The sequence below is a fragment of the Colobus angolensis genome, unplaced genomic scaffold (assembly GCF_000951035.1).
Source record: "Colobus angolensis palliatus isolate OR3802 unplaced genomic scaffold, Cang.pa_1.0 Scaffold194, whole genome shotgun sequence".
Classification (NCBI taxonomy): domain Eukaryota; kingdom Metazoa; phylum Chordata; class Mammalia; order Primates; family Cercopithecidae; genus Colobus; species Colobus angolensis.
In genome coordinates, this window is record NW_012115088.1 from 980,016 (window position 1) to 997,135 (window position 17,120).

The 17,120-nt window shown below is 41.8% G+C and overlaps 1 protein-coding gene across 1 annotated transcript in view; it reads left to right on the forward strand.

The window, feature by feature from the left end:
- Window positions 1-13,811, forward strand: part of ADHFE1 (alcohol dehydrogenase, iron containing, 1) — a 37,891-nt gene extending 24,080 nt beyond the window's left edge. The window contains exons 11-14 of the mRNA XM_011940888.1: window positions 1,396-1,474; window positions 1,649-1,745; window positions 5,033-5,190; window positions 13,284-13,811. Of these exons, the coding sequence (XP_011796278.1) occupies window positions 1,396-1,474; window positions 1,649-1,745; window positions 5,033-5,190; window positions 13,284-13,367 (418 nt within the window). The 3' untranslated portion in view covers window positions 13,368-13,811. The remainder of the gene's footprint in view (window positions 1-1,395; window positions 1,475-1,648; window positions 1,746-5,032; window positions 5,191-13,283) is intronic.
- The last annotated feature ends 3,309 nt before the right edge of the window (window positions 13,812-17,120 follow it).

The following is a 17,120-nucleotide window of genomic DNA, read 5'->3' on the forward strand; positions in this document are numbered from 1 at the left end:
AAAATTAAGAATAGGCCTTTGCTAGGGTGAGCGCCAGGAATGATCAGCCTCTGATGATCTACCACTGATGGTAGCATAAATTGGCAATACCTTTCCAAAAAGTAAGTGAGCAAAATGTGCCCAGAGCCTGAAAAATATTTATGCCCCTTGGCCCACCAATTCACTTCTAGGAATCTAGCCTGAAGAAATACCCATGGCTGGGCGTGGTGGCTCATACCTGTAATACCAATTCTTTGGGAGGCCGAGTTGGGCGGATCCCTTGAACTGAACCCAGGAGTTCAAGACCAACTTGGACAACATGGTGAAACCCCATCTCTACAAAAGAAAATACAAAAATTAGCCAGGTGTGGTGGTACGTGCCTGTAGTCCCAGCTACCCAAACGCCTGTAGTCTCAGCCATCCTGAGGAGGGAGGATCGCTTAAGCCGGGGAGGTCGAGGCAGTAGTGAGCCAGGATTGCACCACTCCATTCCGGGCAACAGAGTGAGACCCTGTCTCAAAAAAACTCAAACAACAAAAACAACAGAAAACTATAATATTTTCCTATTTGTTCATCGATATTTCAGGAGGATATAAAATTTTTTCACTGAGCATAGTGGCTGGATCCTTGCTCACTTGAACCCAGGAAGTCAAGGTTGCATTGAGCTATGATCACACCATTGCACTTTAACCTGGGTGACAGATTGAGATACCATCACAAAAAAAAAAAAGAAAGAAAAGAAAAAGAATTTTTCAGTAAAAACAAAAACCATGATGCCTTTTCTTGATGTCAACTAAATCTAAACAAATCCTTAGGGTAGAATTCAGGCCAGAGAAATCAGTCAAACAAGAACTGATTAACATAGCCTGTCAGGCTAGAATAATCATTTCTGATTGGACTCCATGAGTATGTAACATTTGAAGGGATCTGTCAGTTACTGGCGGGGCAGATCACTGGTGGGTCAAGCTTGCACATCATCAAATACAGCACATCCTGACTCACAAAATTCCCCTGACATCATCTGGGAGCACACTGCCAAGGAGCTGCCAGGAAAAAACAGAAAACACATGCCCAGAGCTTATTACAGAAACTTCAAAGTGAATTCCCCAGTCTTTGAGATTATAATGTTAATTAATGTGTTCAGGGAGTTACTTCTGGATCAATACTTTTTAATGTCATACAATTCCCTAAGCATTTGAATTTGACCATTTTCAGAGGTTTTGTTAATGAGTGCACTACATACATGTCCTAGACATCATAATATATCCTTATATCCAAGAAAACAGAACATATCACTTTTTCAGGTAATGATACTGTCTAGAGACTGTGACAGGCATCCCCATAAGAGTATCTTTCTATTGTTGACTTGAATATTGATAACTGTGTATCAACATAAGGATTTTCTTTCTTTTCTAGCCATGGAATGTCTTACCCAATTTCAGGTTTAGTGAAGACGTATAAAGCAAAGGATTACAATGTGGATCACCCACTGGTGGTAAAATCATAAGAATAAATTATTTAATTAAATATTATAATCCTCCCAATTTCCATAAATATATTTGCCAATTCTCACCTGCTCAGAATATGGGGTAAAGTAACTTAATATCTAGAATACGCAGGGAAGAACAGCTTTGTCATCTGCCGGTCACTGTGTTTCGCTTCTCCCCAGCCCCATGGCCTTTCTGTGGTGCTCACATCCCCAGCGGTGTTCACTTTCACGGCCCAGATGTTTCCAGAGCGACACCTGGAGACAGCAGAAATACTGGGTATGAACCATTACTCAAAATTCTGTGACTGGCCAGGCATGGTGGCTCCCACCTGTAATCCCAGCATTTTGGGAGGCTGAGGTGGGTGGATCACTTGAGCCCAGGAGTTCAAGACCAGCCTGGGCAACATGGCAAAACCCCATCTCTACAAAAAAAAAAAAAAATTAGCCGGGCATGGTAGTGCAAGCCTGTAGTCCCAGCCACTCAGGAGACTGAGGTGGGAGAATCACCTGAGCCCAGGAAGTTGAGGCTGCAGTGAGCTGTTATGCAACTGCACTCCAGCCTGGGAGACAGAGTGAGACTCCCTCTCAAAAAAAAAAAAAAAAAACCATAAAGGACAATACCAAAAAATATTACTTTGCAATAGCTTAATAATGAAATGTCAGGCTGGGCACAGCAACTCATACCTGTAATCCTAACACTTTGGGAGGCTGAGGCGGGAGGATAGCTTAAGCCCAGAAATTTGAGACCAGTCTGGGCAATACAGTGAGACCCTGTTTCTTTAAAAACACATTTAAACATAAATATATTGATTTAAAATGTCAGTGACTTGACCAAAGCCCTATCTAGCACTAAAATTCTGTCATTATTATGCTTCTGGGAGTATTGAATCTGTTATGTTTGTAGTAATACTGTTTCCTGTTTTTATCTCTAGAGAAAGTATAATTATTTTTATTTTTTAAGGTTATAAATGACTTTTGCTATGTTCAATAATAAAATGAATCTATATCAGGAAGCAAGAGTAAATTCCCAATTATAGAGAATCAAAACAACTGGAAACTTTTTTCATCAAAGCCTGCAAAACTCCTGATCAATTAGAAACTTTATAAAAATATCCTGAAAGAGGAGTCTGTTTGCCATACTGTAGAATAAATAATGTCAATAATAAGATATCCACAGTACCTTTTGAATCTTACCAGAAATAAAATGATATTCAGGATAGCTTTAGTGGTAAGTAAAATGTTGGTGTTTTGCTAATACAAGAACTCTTTTAAGTAGACTTGAATATTTTATTAACTTGCAAAACATCTTATTCCGCCACTTGTGTTTAGTTAGGGCAGGAAAGGAAAGGCTAAAAAGAAAACTTCATTATGCTCTCCTAGCCCAGCCGTTGGAGAGATTATTTCCAGGGAGGTAGGAAGGACCGCAGACATCCTTCTGCAGGAGCTCCCGCTGAGCCCCAGGTGCTGTGCTGGGAATGTTAATGACACAAGCCCAGGGCAGAGAGGGGCCAGGGGCTCCATTTCCCAGAGGGTGCTGAGGGGAAACAGTGCAACTTTGCCAAGGATCTGTGTCCCTTTTCTCTTTCGGACTGGAGATGTTGTTCTGCCATATTTTGGGACTCAGCTACCTTTGTAAATATTCAAACCATGAAAACAAGTGGAGAGCTCAAATCATAGGCTACATTTATGGTAAATGGGAAGATCTTAGAGAACTTAAAGTTAATACTCCAGGCAACTGGCAACACTGCTGAGAAGGGAGTTCCTCTGTTAGATTCCAGGCTGGAAGAACCCACTGATTCTTTCTTCTTGAATGGGAAATTTTAATGTTATCTACACTTAGCTATCCTATACTATGAAATATTTTGATTCTCCATGTCATCTTAGATTTTCTTAGCTTTAGACTGATGTATTCTTTTTCCTACCATCTCTTTTTTTCTGTAACACTTCATAGGAAAATGCAGAGGTTTCGATGCTGTGTTTTATGGCAGCATTCCCAGGAACATTAAAACTTCATAAACTTTGTATCATGTGTCACCACTCCACCTAATCCGTATTTTAGCTGCCGCTGGGTAATACAGACTGGTCTTGTCAGGCAAGGTTTACCTTTCACCCGGCTGCTCTCCCAGCCAACCCCGTATCTGGTTCTATTCATACCTTTTCCTGGATTCCTAAGAGTTCTCACTGTCATGGAAGAGAAAGCTAAAAACCAATTTAATAATGTGCTTCAATATGGAGGTGATAGGAGTTATGATCTCCTTTTGAACAATACAGGAGAAAGTGAACTTAGACTACAGTGGGAGGCATTTTGCATAGACTTCATATAATGCTACACTCTGTAGAGGGCTTTACTTCTTGGCACTGAATGTGTTTGGCTAGAATACATGAGAATGCAGGGTGCTAAGGGTTGTAAAATCAGTTCCCTTCCTCTGGGAACTTTGTCACCCTGCCTGAAGGCAGAAACTCCCGCATGGCTCTTCCAGATTGCCATTTCCATGATTACGTGCGTTTTTAAATTTTTATTATATATATACATATATACACATATATACATATACGTATATATACACATATATTTATATATACATATATAAATATATATAAATATAAATAGATACACACATATATGTGTGTATATATGTATATACGTATATGTATATATGTGTGTGTGTATATATATACACACATACATATATTTAATAGAGACAGGGTCTCACTCCCAGGTTGGTCTTGAACTCCAGGACTCAAGTGATCCTCCTGCCTCAGCCTCCCAAAGTGCTGGGATTACAGATGTGAGCCACCAGGCCCGGCCTCTTAATCACTAATTACTAATCATGTAAAAATTCTGCCCTTATGAATCTTCTTTCATCAATACCATTATTATCTGCATATGAAACGCTGTTTTCTGAGAGCCTTCATATTCTTGGTGGTGCCCAGCTGGTTCTACAATATTTATTTAGAGGAAACTACCCTGCCCTTTGGCAACAGAATCTAAAATTAAAAGTTTTGTAGCTATAGAGGAGAAAAATTTTCTTCCCTGTTCACACATAATCCATTTTTGTCATGCTTATTTTCTTCCTTTTTGGTGGTTAATTTTGGAGCTTTTGTACTTCTGTAAGCTTGCCTCACAGGGTGTTTGCAAAGGATTTATCTTTTTCTAAGATGTTGCTGTGGGAAAAGACGTTGAGTATATCGTACACCTCTAGATGTCAGCAAATTCCAAGCCTTGAAATTACATAAGCTATGTGTTCTTCAAATATTCATTCCTCCATCCCAGCACCAGCCGACTTTCTTGCCTCCTTCTGCACCTCTCTTTTTGTCTCTGTTCCTCTTCTTCCCACCACACAAGGGGCCAGCATGTAGGACCTGGAGCCCCTCTGAAATATCTGAGCTAAGTGATCTTCCCCAGCCAACTCTGGCCCTCCTGGGGAGGCACACGATGGCCCCGTGCTGGGCGTCAGGGAGACCCCGTGGGTGTGCATGGTGTATTCACTGATCTTGTGACTGAACACCACCCAGAGCCCGTTTCTTCATCTCTCCCTACAGTCAGCGTTTTATGTCTTCTAGGAGCTGACACCCGCACTGCCAGGATCCAAGATGCAGGGCTGGTGTTGGCAGACACGCTCCGCAAATTCTTATTTGGTCTGGATGTTGATGATGGCCTAGCAGCCATTGGTTACTCCAAAGCTGATATCCCCGCACTAGTGAAAGGAACGCTGCCCCAGGTAAGAGACCCGCACGCTCCTCACTCCCTGCGAGAGTCCAGCGCCCCCAGAAAGACATGCTCCATTGGTGGTGGGCCAGTGGGGATGGAAACCAGGGGTCCCTGGTGATTCTCAGGTCTCTTCCACAGCAGACAGCAGTTCTGTCCTTTCCCGGTGTAACAGAGCCAGGCCCTCGCCTTTCTGTTCATCCATACAGCTGTAGCTGAGGTGAGGCTTTTATGAAAATTTTCATGAAGGGATGGATCCTTTATGAAAATTCAAGGCAAAAACAACCAAACTGATCTTGAACTATGGCAAAATTTCCCTTTTCCCCATTTCGGTTCTTTGAAGGTCTCCTATAAATAACTATGTGAAGCTATTCCAAAAGGACCACCAATATTATTTTCCATTGTAAAAAAGTTACAGATCTCTACTATTTTGTGAAGAATAGGCATGGCCTTTCAACTAACACTATCACCAAATTGCTTTTGATGAATGTGGGAGATTGTATACTTGATACATATCTGTGTCACTATGGGTCTGGTTTCATTTCTCAAATGTTTGTGAAGAATGTAAATGGAGCTGCATCCCTAATTCAGTAGAGTCATCTAGGTGTAAAGTTTGCTCTTCCGAGGTTCTCATGAAGAGCTCTGATCCCTCAGTGGACCTCTCTTGAGCTAGCACATCAGATCCTAATAGGTCAAGGTCCTGTTCATTGCAATTCACTATAAAGCAGAGAGCTCAGAGCATGAGCACTTTGTTGGTGGACCACACCATAGTCACCATGCCCAGAATACTCCTTTAGTCCTCCTGGCCAATATGGGAAAGGCAGAGGTCACCTCAGTGCTATGAGGGTATGAGGATAAGGATCTTCTGCCACATGCTAAGGCATTGTGGATCTCTCCCTGACCATGGAACAGAGTTAGCAGCTGAAACATCCACTCACACAGCAGCCCGCTTGCCACAAGTGCTGGTGCTTTTCCCTCACCCCACTCCAAGTAGGCAAGGGCCTCAAAGTAGCTTCTTCCTCCCTGCTTTGCTAGTGCTTAGAATGTTGATAGCCTCACCATTCACTTAAGATAATGTTTGTGGGGCCGGGCGTGGTAGCTCAAGCCTGTAATCCCAGCACTTTGGGAGGCCGAGACGGGCGGATCACGAGGTCAGGAGATGGAGACCATCCTGGCTAACACAGTGAAACCCTGTCTCTACTAAAAAAAAAATACAAAAAACTAGCCAGTCGTAGTGGCAGGTGCCTGTAGTCCCAGCTACTTGGGAGGCTGAGGCAGGAGAATGGCATAAACCCGGGAGGCGGAGCTTGTAGAGAGCTGAGATCCGGCCACCGCACTCCAGCCTGGGCAACAAAGCGAGACTCCGTCTCAAAAAAAAAAAAAAAAGATAATATTTGTGACCCATCTAATTGGGTGCGCAGCTCAGCTACAGTTTATCATCACTAAGCAGAAATTCAGGTCCCAGTGTTGGTAGAACTTCCAGCTCTCAAGAAAAATCAGCAATCTGGATGTTTGTGTTGAATTCCCTGGTTTCCAGTGCACAAATGAAACATAGTCCATGAGCCACCAGTTTCCCTGATTTGGATTCAGGCTCAGTGAATTGAATTGCATCGAGAAATAGAAATGAACAAGAAACAAAGGAGTCTCAAAGTATAGCAGAGACCCTGGACTAACCCTTAATTCTAACCCGTAAGTCCAAGGGACCAAATCACTAAAAAAATCAGACTCTCTAAGGCCCTCACAGTTATTTTATGCAAACCTACCAGCCTGTAAGTTCTGTGAGGGCAGGAATCTGTCTGCTTGGCTCATCCATTTTCCATTGCACCTAGCACAGGCTAGTAAACATATTAAATGAACACATACCTCCATTGCTCTCCTCCTAAGTCCTCTGTCTAGCTAAGCTTTAATGGCTGACTGGGGATAACTTTTTGAAGTTTCCTTAGACTGACTAGGACTCAACCAAAGGCAGGGGAGCCATGAAAGCTCAGCGACACCCTGGACTGAATGGTCATAGTGATTTTTTCCCAGGGGAGGGACAGGGCTGGAGTGCAGTGGCATAATCATAGCTCACCACAGCCTTGACCTCCCAGGCTCAAGTGATCCTCTCTCCTCAGTCTCCTGAGTAGCCAGGAGTACAAGTGTGTACCACTACACCCGGCTATTTTTTTTTTTACTTTTTTGTACAGATGAGGTCTCACTGTGTTACCCAGGCTGGTCTCGAATTCCTGAGCTCAAGAAATCCTCCTGCCTTGGCTTACCAAAGTCCTAGGATTATAGATATGAGCCACAGTACCTGGCAGTCACCACAATTTTAATGTAGCTTCTGGCTTTATGGCATGGTCGCAGTGACACTGTCCACCCTGCCAGGGGCCCTCCAAAAGGTTCTGCTTGTTTAGCCCAGGAAACTGTTCAGGAAAATGTGTGTGTCCACCTCCAAGAATGGTATCCATGATTTTCAGATGAAACTGTCTGATATCCTTGGCCATTTGATTGCTGGTCGTTAGTACACACTGACAGGTGTTTACTGTTCTAATTCTACTGTGGTCAGACTGTCACTTTCTTTTGTTTGTTTGTTTTGTTTTTTGTTTTTGAGACAGAGTTTCACTCTCATTGACCAGGCCGGAGTGCATTGGTGCAGTCTTGGCTCATTGCAACCCCTGCCTGCCAGGCTCAAGTGATTCTCCTGCCTCAGCCTCCCGAATAGCTGGTATTACAGGCACGCACCACCATGCCCGGCTACATTTTGTATTTTTAGGAGAGACGGGGTTTCACCATATTGACCAGGCTGGTCTTGAAATCCTGACCTCAGGTGATCTGCCTACCGTGGCCTCCCAAAGTATTGGGATTACAGGCGTGACCCACCATGCACGGCCCATACTGTCACTTTCAAAGCGATTCCACACAGCAGCAGATCCAGCCTAACATTTGAGACCACTAAAATAGCACTAAATGAACACTCAATAGCAAGTTAATTAGATATCATTCTGAATGCCTCCGTGCACATGCGATGCTGGGAAATCACAGATAGTAAAACCTTAATTGGACAAAACAAATTTCTTAATTTCACAAAAGATGGGAGGTAAATGGAATCTTTTGGATATAAGTTGTGTCTTAAAGTGGGAAGCCAGAATTTCCTCAAGCTGTATTCATAAAGCACCCTAAGGCATCTGCTGCCTTTTTCCCTCTGATCATGTTTTCATGATTCAGAGAAATATAGTTAATTTTAATTAACTAGCTCTAGGTTCACTTGGAGTCTACGTGATTGAGATATATATATATTCACAGATTGATAGGACTTTGATAGGAATCTTAGAAATAAGCTTGTCCATTTTGCAGATGAATAACTACTATGGAATTTTGTTTGTTTGTTTTTTTGATGACAGTGACTGTTTTACAGGAATGCTGTGGCCATTTCAGAGTTTTACACATGCAGTAGACTAATCTTCACTTATTAGCATCTCCAGGATTTAAGGTAGTAAGAATATACTGGCTCCTGCAAAGAACATCACCAGAAAGGTTATTCAATGTAGTTGACATTTGATGAAGGTTCTTTTCTGTTTAGCAGTGAGGGATTGGTTTTCTCTGGAAGGAACAACCAGGCCAGTATTCTTGACCAAACACAGCTCATACTGGTGGCAGCTAATAGCAGCCCTGTGTACAGAGGCTTTCAACTGCCATAGCCAGGCTGCAAGGGGAGCAGGCAAGAATATATTAATCTTCCAAGCTGGATTTCTGAAACCCCTGGAAAGAAACATTTACATTTCAAATCAAAACATTTCATTACTGAGGAGCGCTGTCTACCCAAATGAGCACTTCCACTCCCTGGTAGACAGGCCAGCTGAAATGTTGTTGTTTTACGAATGTGCTAAAAGTAGATGTCTGAATTTATTTCATGCCCATGTTAATGAGTTGTCCTTCAGTCTTACATGCCTATAAATAATAGCACATCATTGCTTAACACATCTTAATTCTGAGAGAGTTTAGCTTTTATATGGCAGAGCTGATATGTGTAGGGGCATATCAAAAACTTTGTGTCCTTGTCCTGTTTAACCAATCACTGGGGGCCAGAAATGTGAAACAGAAACTCAACTCAGGATTGGCTTCAAGTACTTCTAAGAGTCCTGCACTGCTCCACCAAAGATAAACAGGATCAGGTCAAGGGTCTTTAAGCTTATCAGATAAGACTCTCCCATTATGAGCAAAGTAACTTGCCATCATCTGCAGTTATGGCAAACACTGAACTTCAGTTCTTGACCCTGCACAAACATATACATAATGAGACCCTCTGCCTTGCTATGGATTTCCAAAATTCCTTAGGGTCTCTTAAAAATCTGCTGGGAGGTGACATTGTCTTTACCTCACCCATATTCATCGGCATTGTCCCCCCACCCCTCCTCTCTCTCATCTGTCCCTCTATCCTTCCTTCCTTCTTGAACTATCTGTTAAATTGTGATAAAATATGTATAACATAAAATTTACTGTTTTAACCTTTTTTTTTTTTTTTTTGAGACGGAGTCTCGCTCTGTCACCCAGACTGGAGTGCAGTGGTGCGATCTCGGCTCACTCCAAGCTCTGCCTCCCGGGGATTTTAACCATTTTTAAGTGTACAGTTCCATGCCATTAAGTACATGCACAATGTTGTGCAACCATCACCACTATCCATTTTCAGAACTTTTTTTTTAATCATGCCAAACAAGTGGTATGTCCATTAAGCATGAACTCCCCATTCTCCCCTTCTCCTAGCCTTTGGGAACCTCTGTCCTACTTTCTGTCCCCATGAATTTGCCTATCCTGGGTACCTCGTGTAAGTGAAATCATACAATATTTGTCCTTTTGTGACTGGTTCATTTCACCCAGCACAGTGCCTTTAGCGTTCATCCACATTGTAGCATGTGTCAGAATTTTATTCCTTTTTTATGGCTGAATAATATTCCATTGTATGGATATACTACATTTTGGTTATACATTTACCTGTTGATAGACACTTGGGTTGTTTCCACCTTTTGACTATTATGAATAATGTTGTGATGAATATTGGTGTACAAGTATCTACTTGAGTCCCTGCTTTCAATTCTTTGGGGGTATAAACCTAGGAGTAGGATTGTTGCATCATATAGTAACTCTGTGTTTAACTTTCTGAGGAACTGCTGAACTGTTTTCTGTAGTGGCAGCAGCATTTTACATTTCCATTAACAGTGCACCAGGGCTTCAATTTCTTCACATCCTCAACAACACTTGTTATTTTTCTTTTTGTGTGTGTGTATAATAGCCATTCTAATGGTGTGAAGTGGTACCTTATTGTTTTGATTTGCATTTCTCAGATGACTAAGGATGGTGAGCATCTTTTCATGTGCTTATTGGCTATTTATATATATTCTTTGGAGAAATAACTAATCAAGTCTTTTGCCCATTTTTGAATTGAGCTGTTTGAGGTTTTTTGTTGGTGAGTTGCAAGAAGAATTTTTTTTTTTTTTGGAGACAGATTCTCGCTGTGTCACCAGGCTGAAGCACAGTGGTGGGATCTTGGCTCACTGCAACCTGCACTTCCTGGGTTCAAGCAATTCTCCTGCCTTAGCCTCCTGAATAGCTGGGACTACAGGTACAGCCACCACGCCCAGCTAATTTTTGTGTTTTTAGTAGAGACGGGGTTTCACCTTGTTGGCCAGGATGGTCTCGATCTCTTGAGCTCGTGATCCGCCCACCTCAGCCTCCCAAAGTGCTTGGATTACAGACATGAGCCACCGCGCCCCACCAGAATAATTTTTATATCCTGAATATTAATCCCTTATCAGATATATGATTTGCAATTTTTAAAAATTTTGTTGTCTTTTCACTTTCTTGACAGTGTCCTTTGATGCACAAAAGTTTTAAATTTTTATTCAGTCTAGTTTATCTGGGGTTTTTTTCCCCCTGTGCTTTTTCTTTTTTCTTTTTTTTTTTCTTAGAGACAGAGTCTTGCTCTGTTGGCCAGGTTGGAGTGCAGTGGCGCAGTCTCAGCTCACTGCAACCTCCGTCTCCCAGGCTCAAGTGATTCTCCTGCCTCAGCCTCCCGAGTAGGGGGGATTACAGCTGTCCGCCACCACACCCAGCTGATTTTTGTGTGTGTGTGTGTATTTTTAGTAGAGACAGGGTTTCACCATGTTGGCCAGGCTGGTCTCGAACTCCTGACCTCAAGTGATCCGGCTACCTCAGCCTCCCAAAGTGCTGGGATTATAGGCGTGAACCACTGCACTGGACTCCCTGTGCTTCCAGTGTTATATCCAAGAAATCATTGCCAAATCCAATATCATGAAGATTTTTCCCTAATTATTATTCTAAGAGTTTTAGGGTTCTAGCTCTTACATTTAGGCTTTTTGTCCATTTTGAGTGAATTATTTGAATACATCCATCCTTCTTTTCATTCCTTTTACCTGACAAATACTGATTGAGTCCCTACTGAATACCATGCATTGTATGGTACACTAACAGAAGGAAAATAAAGTCCCTTTTCTCCTTTGTAAAGCTTACCTTCTAGTGAAGGGAGACAGTGAACATCTATAAATAAGATATAAATGAGATAATTTCAGATAATGATTAGTGTATGAAGGAAAATCTGCATAATGAGATAGAGAGTGATCTCATGGGGAAAAGTGTGGAGAGAAATCCAGCCAGGCTGTTGGAAAGGTGCAGGATGATAGGGCAATGCTTTCCAGGCAGAGGGGAAGACCCTGGGGCAGGGTCAAGGTTAGCATGTTCAAGGAACTTAAAAGGGATGGTTGGACTAAGTGAGGTGTTAGAGCTGGGGTGGGAAACAGAGCCAGATCAGGGTAGCCTTAGAGGCCATGGTTTTGTTGTAATAGCCACGGGAATTTATCTGCGAGCATTAAGCACAGGAATGGTAGGATTGAGTTTATACTGGAAAAAAATCACTTTGGCTGCTATGGGGAGAATGACCTCTGCAGTGCAAGAATGGAGCAAAAGTGGAAACAGACATTTTAAGAAGGTTTTCAAGCTGGACAGGCGAGTGATAGCAGTGCCCTGGATGCTGGTTGTGGTACCACAGGAGGTGAGAAGCGCTCCAACTGGGGCTTCATTTTGGAGGCAGGACTGACACTCTTGCTGATGAGTTGAACTTGCAGAGCAAGGGAAAGGGGAATCAAGGTTGGCTCCTGGGTTTTGCCTGAGCTATTGGGTGTCATTTCTGAGATGAGAAAATGGGAGGAACGGTGGGGTGGGAGAGTCAGAGTTCTATCTTGTGGCATCTACTTACTATGTCAAGCCCTTCGGTAGGCGCAGGGCAGAAAGCAGCGCACACAGCTGAGCCCCTGGCCTCACAAGCTTCCCTTCCACCAGCTACACTCCCAAACACATGCCAGCAACAGAAAACATGCCCAGAGACCCATGAAAATGGAACCTCAAATTGGACCTTCCTCAGTTTCATGCAGGCACCAGGGGAGTCATCACTGTACCTTTTAGCCCCTTTCCCCGAGAAGCTACTGACCAGAATATAAACAGAAGTAGGATGCGCTGGGTGTCTTTGCTGAATTGACTCAATAATCGTTGGAGCAATTAAAAAATCACTGGATTTGCTTGGGAACACAGAGATGAAACCTTAGTTAATAGAAAAAAATGGAGTCACTTGTTGCATATAGCATGAAAGTTAATGTTCTACTGAAGTCCTTTTGAATATACCTTAAGCCCAAGTTGCAAAATACATGGTCTTAGATGTCAGGGATGTCCCAGTTCTGTCTTCCTTGACAGCACTGGTTGTGCCCACGACAGAGCTCTGTGCATACGGAGAACCTGGCAGACGTTGTTGACTGACCTAGTTTTGTCATGATAGGGGTGTTTCTCCCAAGGTTGGTTTGGGCAGAAGGCTGTTGCCAGGGCATAAGGCAAAGGGCAGTGGCTTTTGAAAGCTCTGTGGGGAAAGCGGTATGATGTGATATGTGATAAACCTCCGAGCTGGGGATCCAGTCATATGAAGTATACAAGAAATACCGTTTTTAAAGATATGGCATTTATCAAGTCATTTATTCTTATGACCAAGTTAATTTCCATAACTTTGTAGCTTTTACAAATTGCCTTTTCAAAGCCCTGGGTAACTCCTTCCGTTTACTGTTTCAGGAAAGGGTCACCAAGCTTTCACCCCGTCCCCAGTCAGAAGAGGATCTGGCTGCCCTATTTGAAGCTTCAATGAAACTGTATTAGTTGTCATTTTAAGTGGAAGAATCACCATGGCCATTGTAGTGCTGAGAGCAAGAGCTGATCTAGCTGGGGCTTTGTCTTTTCATCTTTGGCATAACTTAGCTGTTACCAGTATGGGTGGGATATAAATTTATCTTGCAAGAAATTCCCCAAAGCTCAGAGTCCAGCTCCTTCCATAAAACAGGCTGGACAAATGACCACTATGTTAGACCCCCAGGGTCGACTTCAGGGGTCAGTGTTCCTGTACCAAACCCCACACAGAATACTCTGCCCCTGCTTCATGAGCAAATGAACAAAAACTCAAAAGTATAAATTATATTTCCTATGCCTAGTAATTCACTGAATGTCTAGAAATTTATCTGGTAGAAACACTAGCACCAGTACATACAGAAGCATGGCAAGGATGTTTCTGGCAGCACTTTTCTAATAATAAAATATTTGAAACAACCTTAAGCGTTCATTATTTATAGTATACTAGACTGTGGAATACTGTGGTACTGTTAATAAAGATGAGGTAAATCTCTTGGAAATGTGTCCATAATATACTGGGAAGTTGGCAGAAAGTAAGCTACCGAATAATTATGTATTAGTATGATCTGATTTTTATTTTTTCAACTATACATAAACATATATCTACATATACATACAAAAGGAGATGCACATCAAAATGTTAAACATTATCACTGGAGAAATGGAATTTGGGGTGTGGAGAACTAAGAGAAAATGTTCACTTTATTTTATTTATTTATTTATTTTTTATTTTTTTGAAATGGAGTCTCGCTCTGTCTCCCAGGCTGGAGTGCAGTGGTGCGATCTCAGCTCACTGCAACCTCCACCTCCTGGGTTCAAGCAATTCTCCTGCCTCAGCCTCCTGAGTAGCTGGGATTACAGGCACCCACCATCATGCCTGGCTAATTTTTGTATTTTTAGTAGAGATGGGGTTTCACTATGTTGACCAGGCTGGTCTCAAACTCCTGATCTCAAGCAATCCTCCTGCCTCAACCTCCAAAAGTGCTGGGAATACAGGCATGATCCTCCCATCTCAACCTGCTGAGTAGCTGGGACTACAGGCATGTACCACCATGCCTGGCTTATTTATTTATTTATATTTGTATTTTTGTATTTTTTGTAGAGACAGGGTGTCGCCATGTTGCCCAGGCTGGTCTCAAACTCCTGAGCTCAAGTGATCCTCCTGCCTTGGACTCCCAAAGTGGTGGGATTACAGGCATGAGCCACCACTCCCAGCCTCATTTTTTATTTTATAAACTTCTGTATTGTTTGGATTTGTTACAAGCATATATTACTTTTCTAATTTTTTCAAAAGGGAAGGGAGAGGAAAGAAAAATGTCATTTTAATGTTTTAGATCAGATTCATCTTATTTTATAAAAATACTAGTAACATATTTAAAAGGTAAAAACAAATTCACAAGGGTAAAATATTAGAGACCAATCCTCTGGTGAATAAGTTGTTTTTGTTGTTGTTGTTGTTGTTTCTTTTTAAAGTTTGAGAACACTTATAATACATTCTGCAATGTGATATGACATTATTAGAAGAGCATTGGGTTAGGGTTCAAGGGCTCTGGATTTTGTTTCAGTTTTGTCTGATTCTTAGTTCATTCAACCAAGGCCTCTTCCAGGTTGAAAATGCTATGAGACCAGGCACAGTGGAGGCTGAGGCAGGAGGATTGCTTGAGTCCAGGAGTTTTGAGACCAGCCTGGGCAACGTGGCATGGTGAAACCCCATATCTACAAAAAATACAAAAATTAACTGGGTGTGGTGGTACATACCTGTAGTCCTAGCTACTCGGGAGGCTGAGGCATGAGAATCACTTGAACCTGGGAGGTGGAGGTTGCAGTGAGCAGAGATCACATCACTGCACTCTATCCTGGGCAACAGAGCAAACCTCTGTCAAAAAAAAAGAAAAGAAAGAAAGAAAATACTATGACTAGGTCTTATGTATTACCTGGTCCTTAATGTGAGATTTTTGAATTGGGAAAATTTGATGTAAAATAATTTGAGATACAAATATGCATTCTCCCCCCCTCCCCCGCCTCTCAAATGTTCAATGCCTTTGCTAACAGTAGCCAGACGTCTAAATGTGACTCACCAAAAGGAGTGTTTGGTATTCATATTGATGATGACTCTGTAGAGGAAGAATTTAAAGGTCAAGCATGAAGAAACAGATTTAGGAAGCCTTGGTGTTTTTATCTTGATACCCATCATTCTGTCCCTTACAATCAGAGAATATGGAAAAGGTGAGTTTTGTGACTCACTAGCTATTAAAAGAAGATAAGCTAGATTAGGCCCATTTCTGTAAATCAAACACTTTCACGTTTCAGAGACAATAATTAAGTGTATTTTTTCTAATTCTGTAGCCTATTTTTCTATAGATTTTCTTTAAGAAAAATTCTTAAGAGTCACCGCTCCATTTATATGGATTAAAATACTTACGAAGGCAAGGATATTTAATAGAATGGTATTCAAGAGTTTGAAAAATACTATGTTCATGAAACTATCATAATATGGCAGCATTCTGACTTAAAATATATGCATATACCTAATTTATTTTTTGATACAGAATACTGATTTGTTCCAAATAGGTCATGTTTCTATGTTATTGTTGAGTGCCACAATAAATAGCTGGCTCGTTTGGCACTCCTGTCCCTCTCTATGCACAGGAAGGGCTGTGTTGGGCTTAGCATTGTTTGAGTGGCTGTGGACACAGCTGTGGGGTGTTTTCAAGTGGTCAATGAAGTAAGTCTGCTCTTGTAAAATACAGACAAGTACAGTATCAAAATAGCGCGAATGCGCAAAAATTGCTGTCCTGGCCTTTTAACCCTGAGAAAGATTAATGGTTGTTTGGATTAGAAACCGTATCCTAATGACGGGGCTGTTGCCTCCAGGGAGTAGGTATGAAAAAGGGGACTGTTCACCTCCAGGTCGTCGTTGCACAGGCTGCGAGTCTCCGACGACCCGCAACACCACGCCAGACAGCTGCCCAGGCTCTGCCAGTAAGTGCCTGGTCCTCAGGGAGCTGTTGAAGGGACCAGGCCATCACCATCACAATGGCCTGGGGGAGGCAGTCTCCGGGGCCAAGCACACTTTGAATGGACAGAAATTGGTTCTTAAAGCCCTAGGTTGAATTACTGGCAGCTGGGGGTGGGAGGGTCTAGTTTCTCGTGCTATTATTCCACTGTTTTTCCAACCACTCCAATCACTCTCAGAATAAATGCAATCGCCTAACAAATTGCAATAACTGTTTTGAGATTTCGTCCCCTGTGAAATGCCTCATGAAGCTATGCGCACAACAGTTAACTTCAAAGTAACCCCACTTCATTCTTTCTGGCTTTAAGTTTTTGTCTTTTTCAGTTGGGTGCTTTAAATTAATTTTCCAATTTATAAAATTGGAAACTGATTAAAATAATCATGAGAGAAAAGGAAGAAAAAAACAACTAATCATCCTATTACCCAAACACAGCTGTTAACATTTGATATATTTCCTTTCCATCTTTTTCATTTGGGTGGTGTAATCTTCAGCTCTTTTCTCTTAAGATATGACATTTTAAAGATTTTCCGTGTTGCTGCATAATCTTCATAATCATATGCAAATGTATGTAATAGTTTATTAAATAAGAATTTAATAATTTATTCTTATTAGAGGTCATCAAATTGCTTCCAAATTTTTACTCCTACCAATAACTTTGAATAGATGAACAATGTTTATACGGCTTTTTTCACATTCTAAATTAATTTCG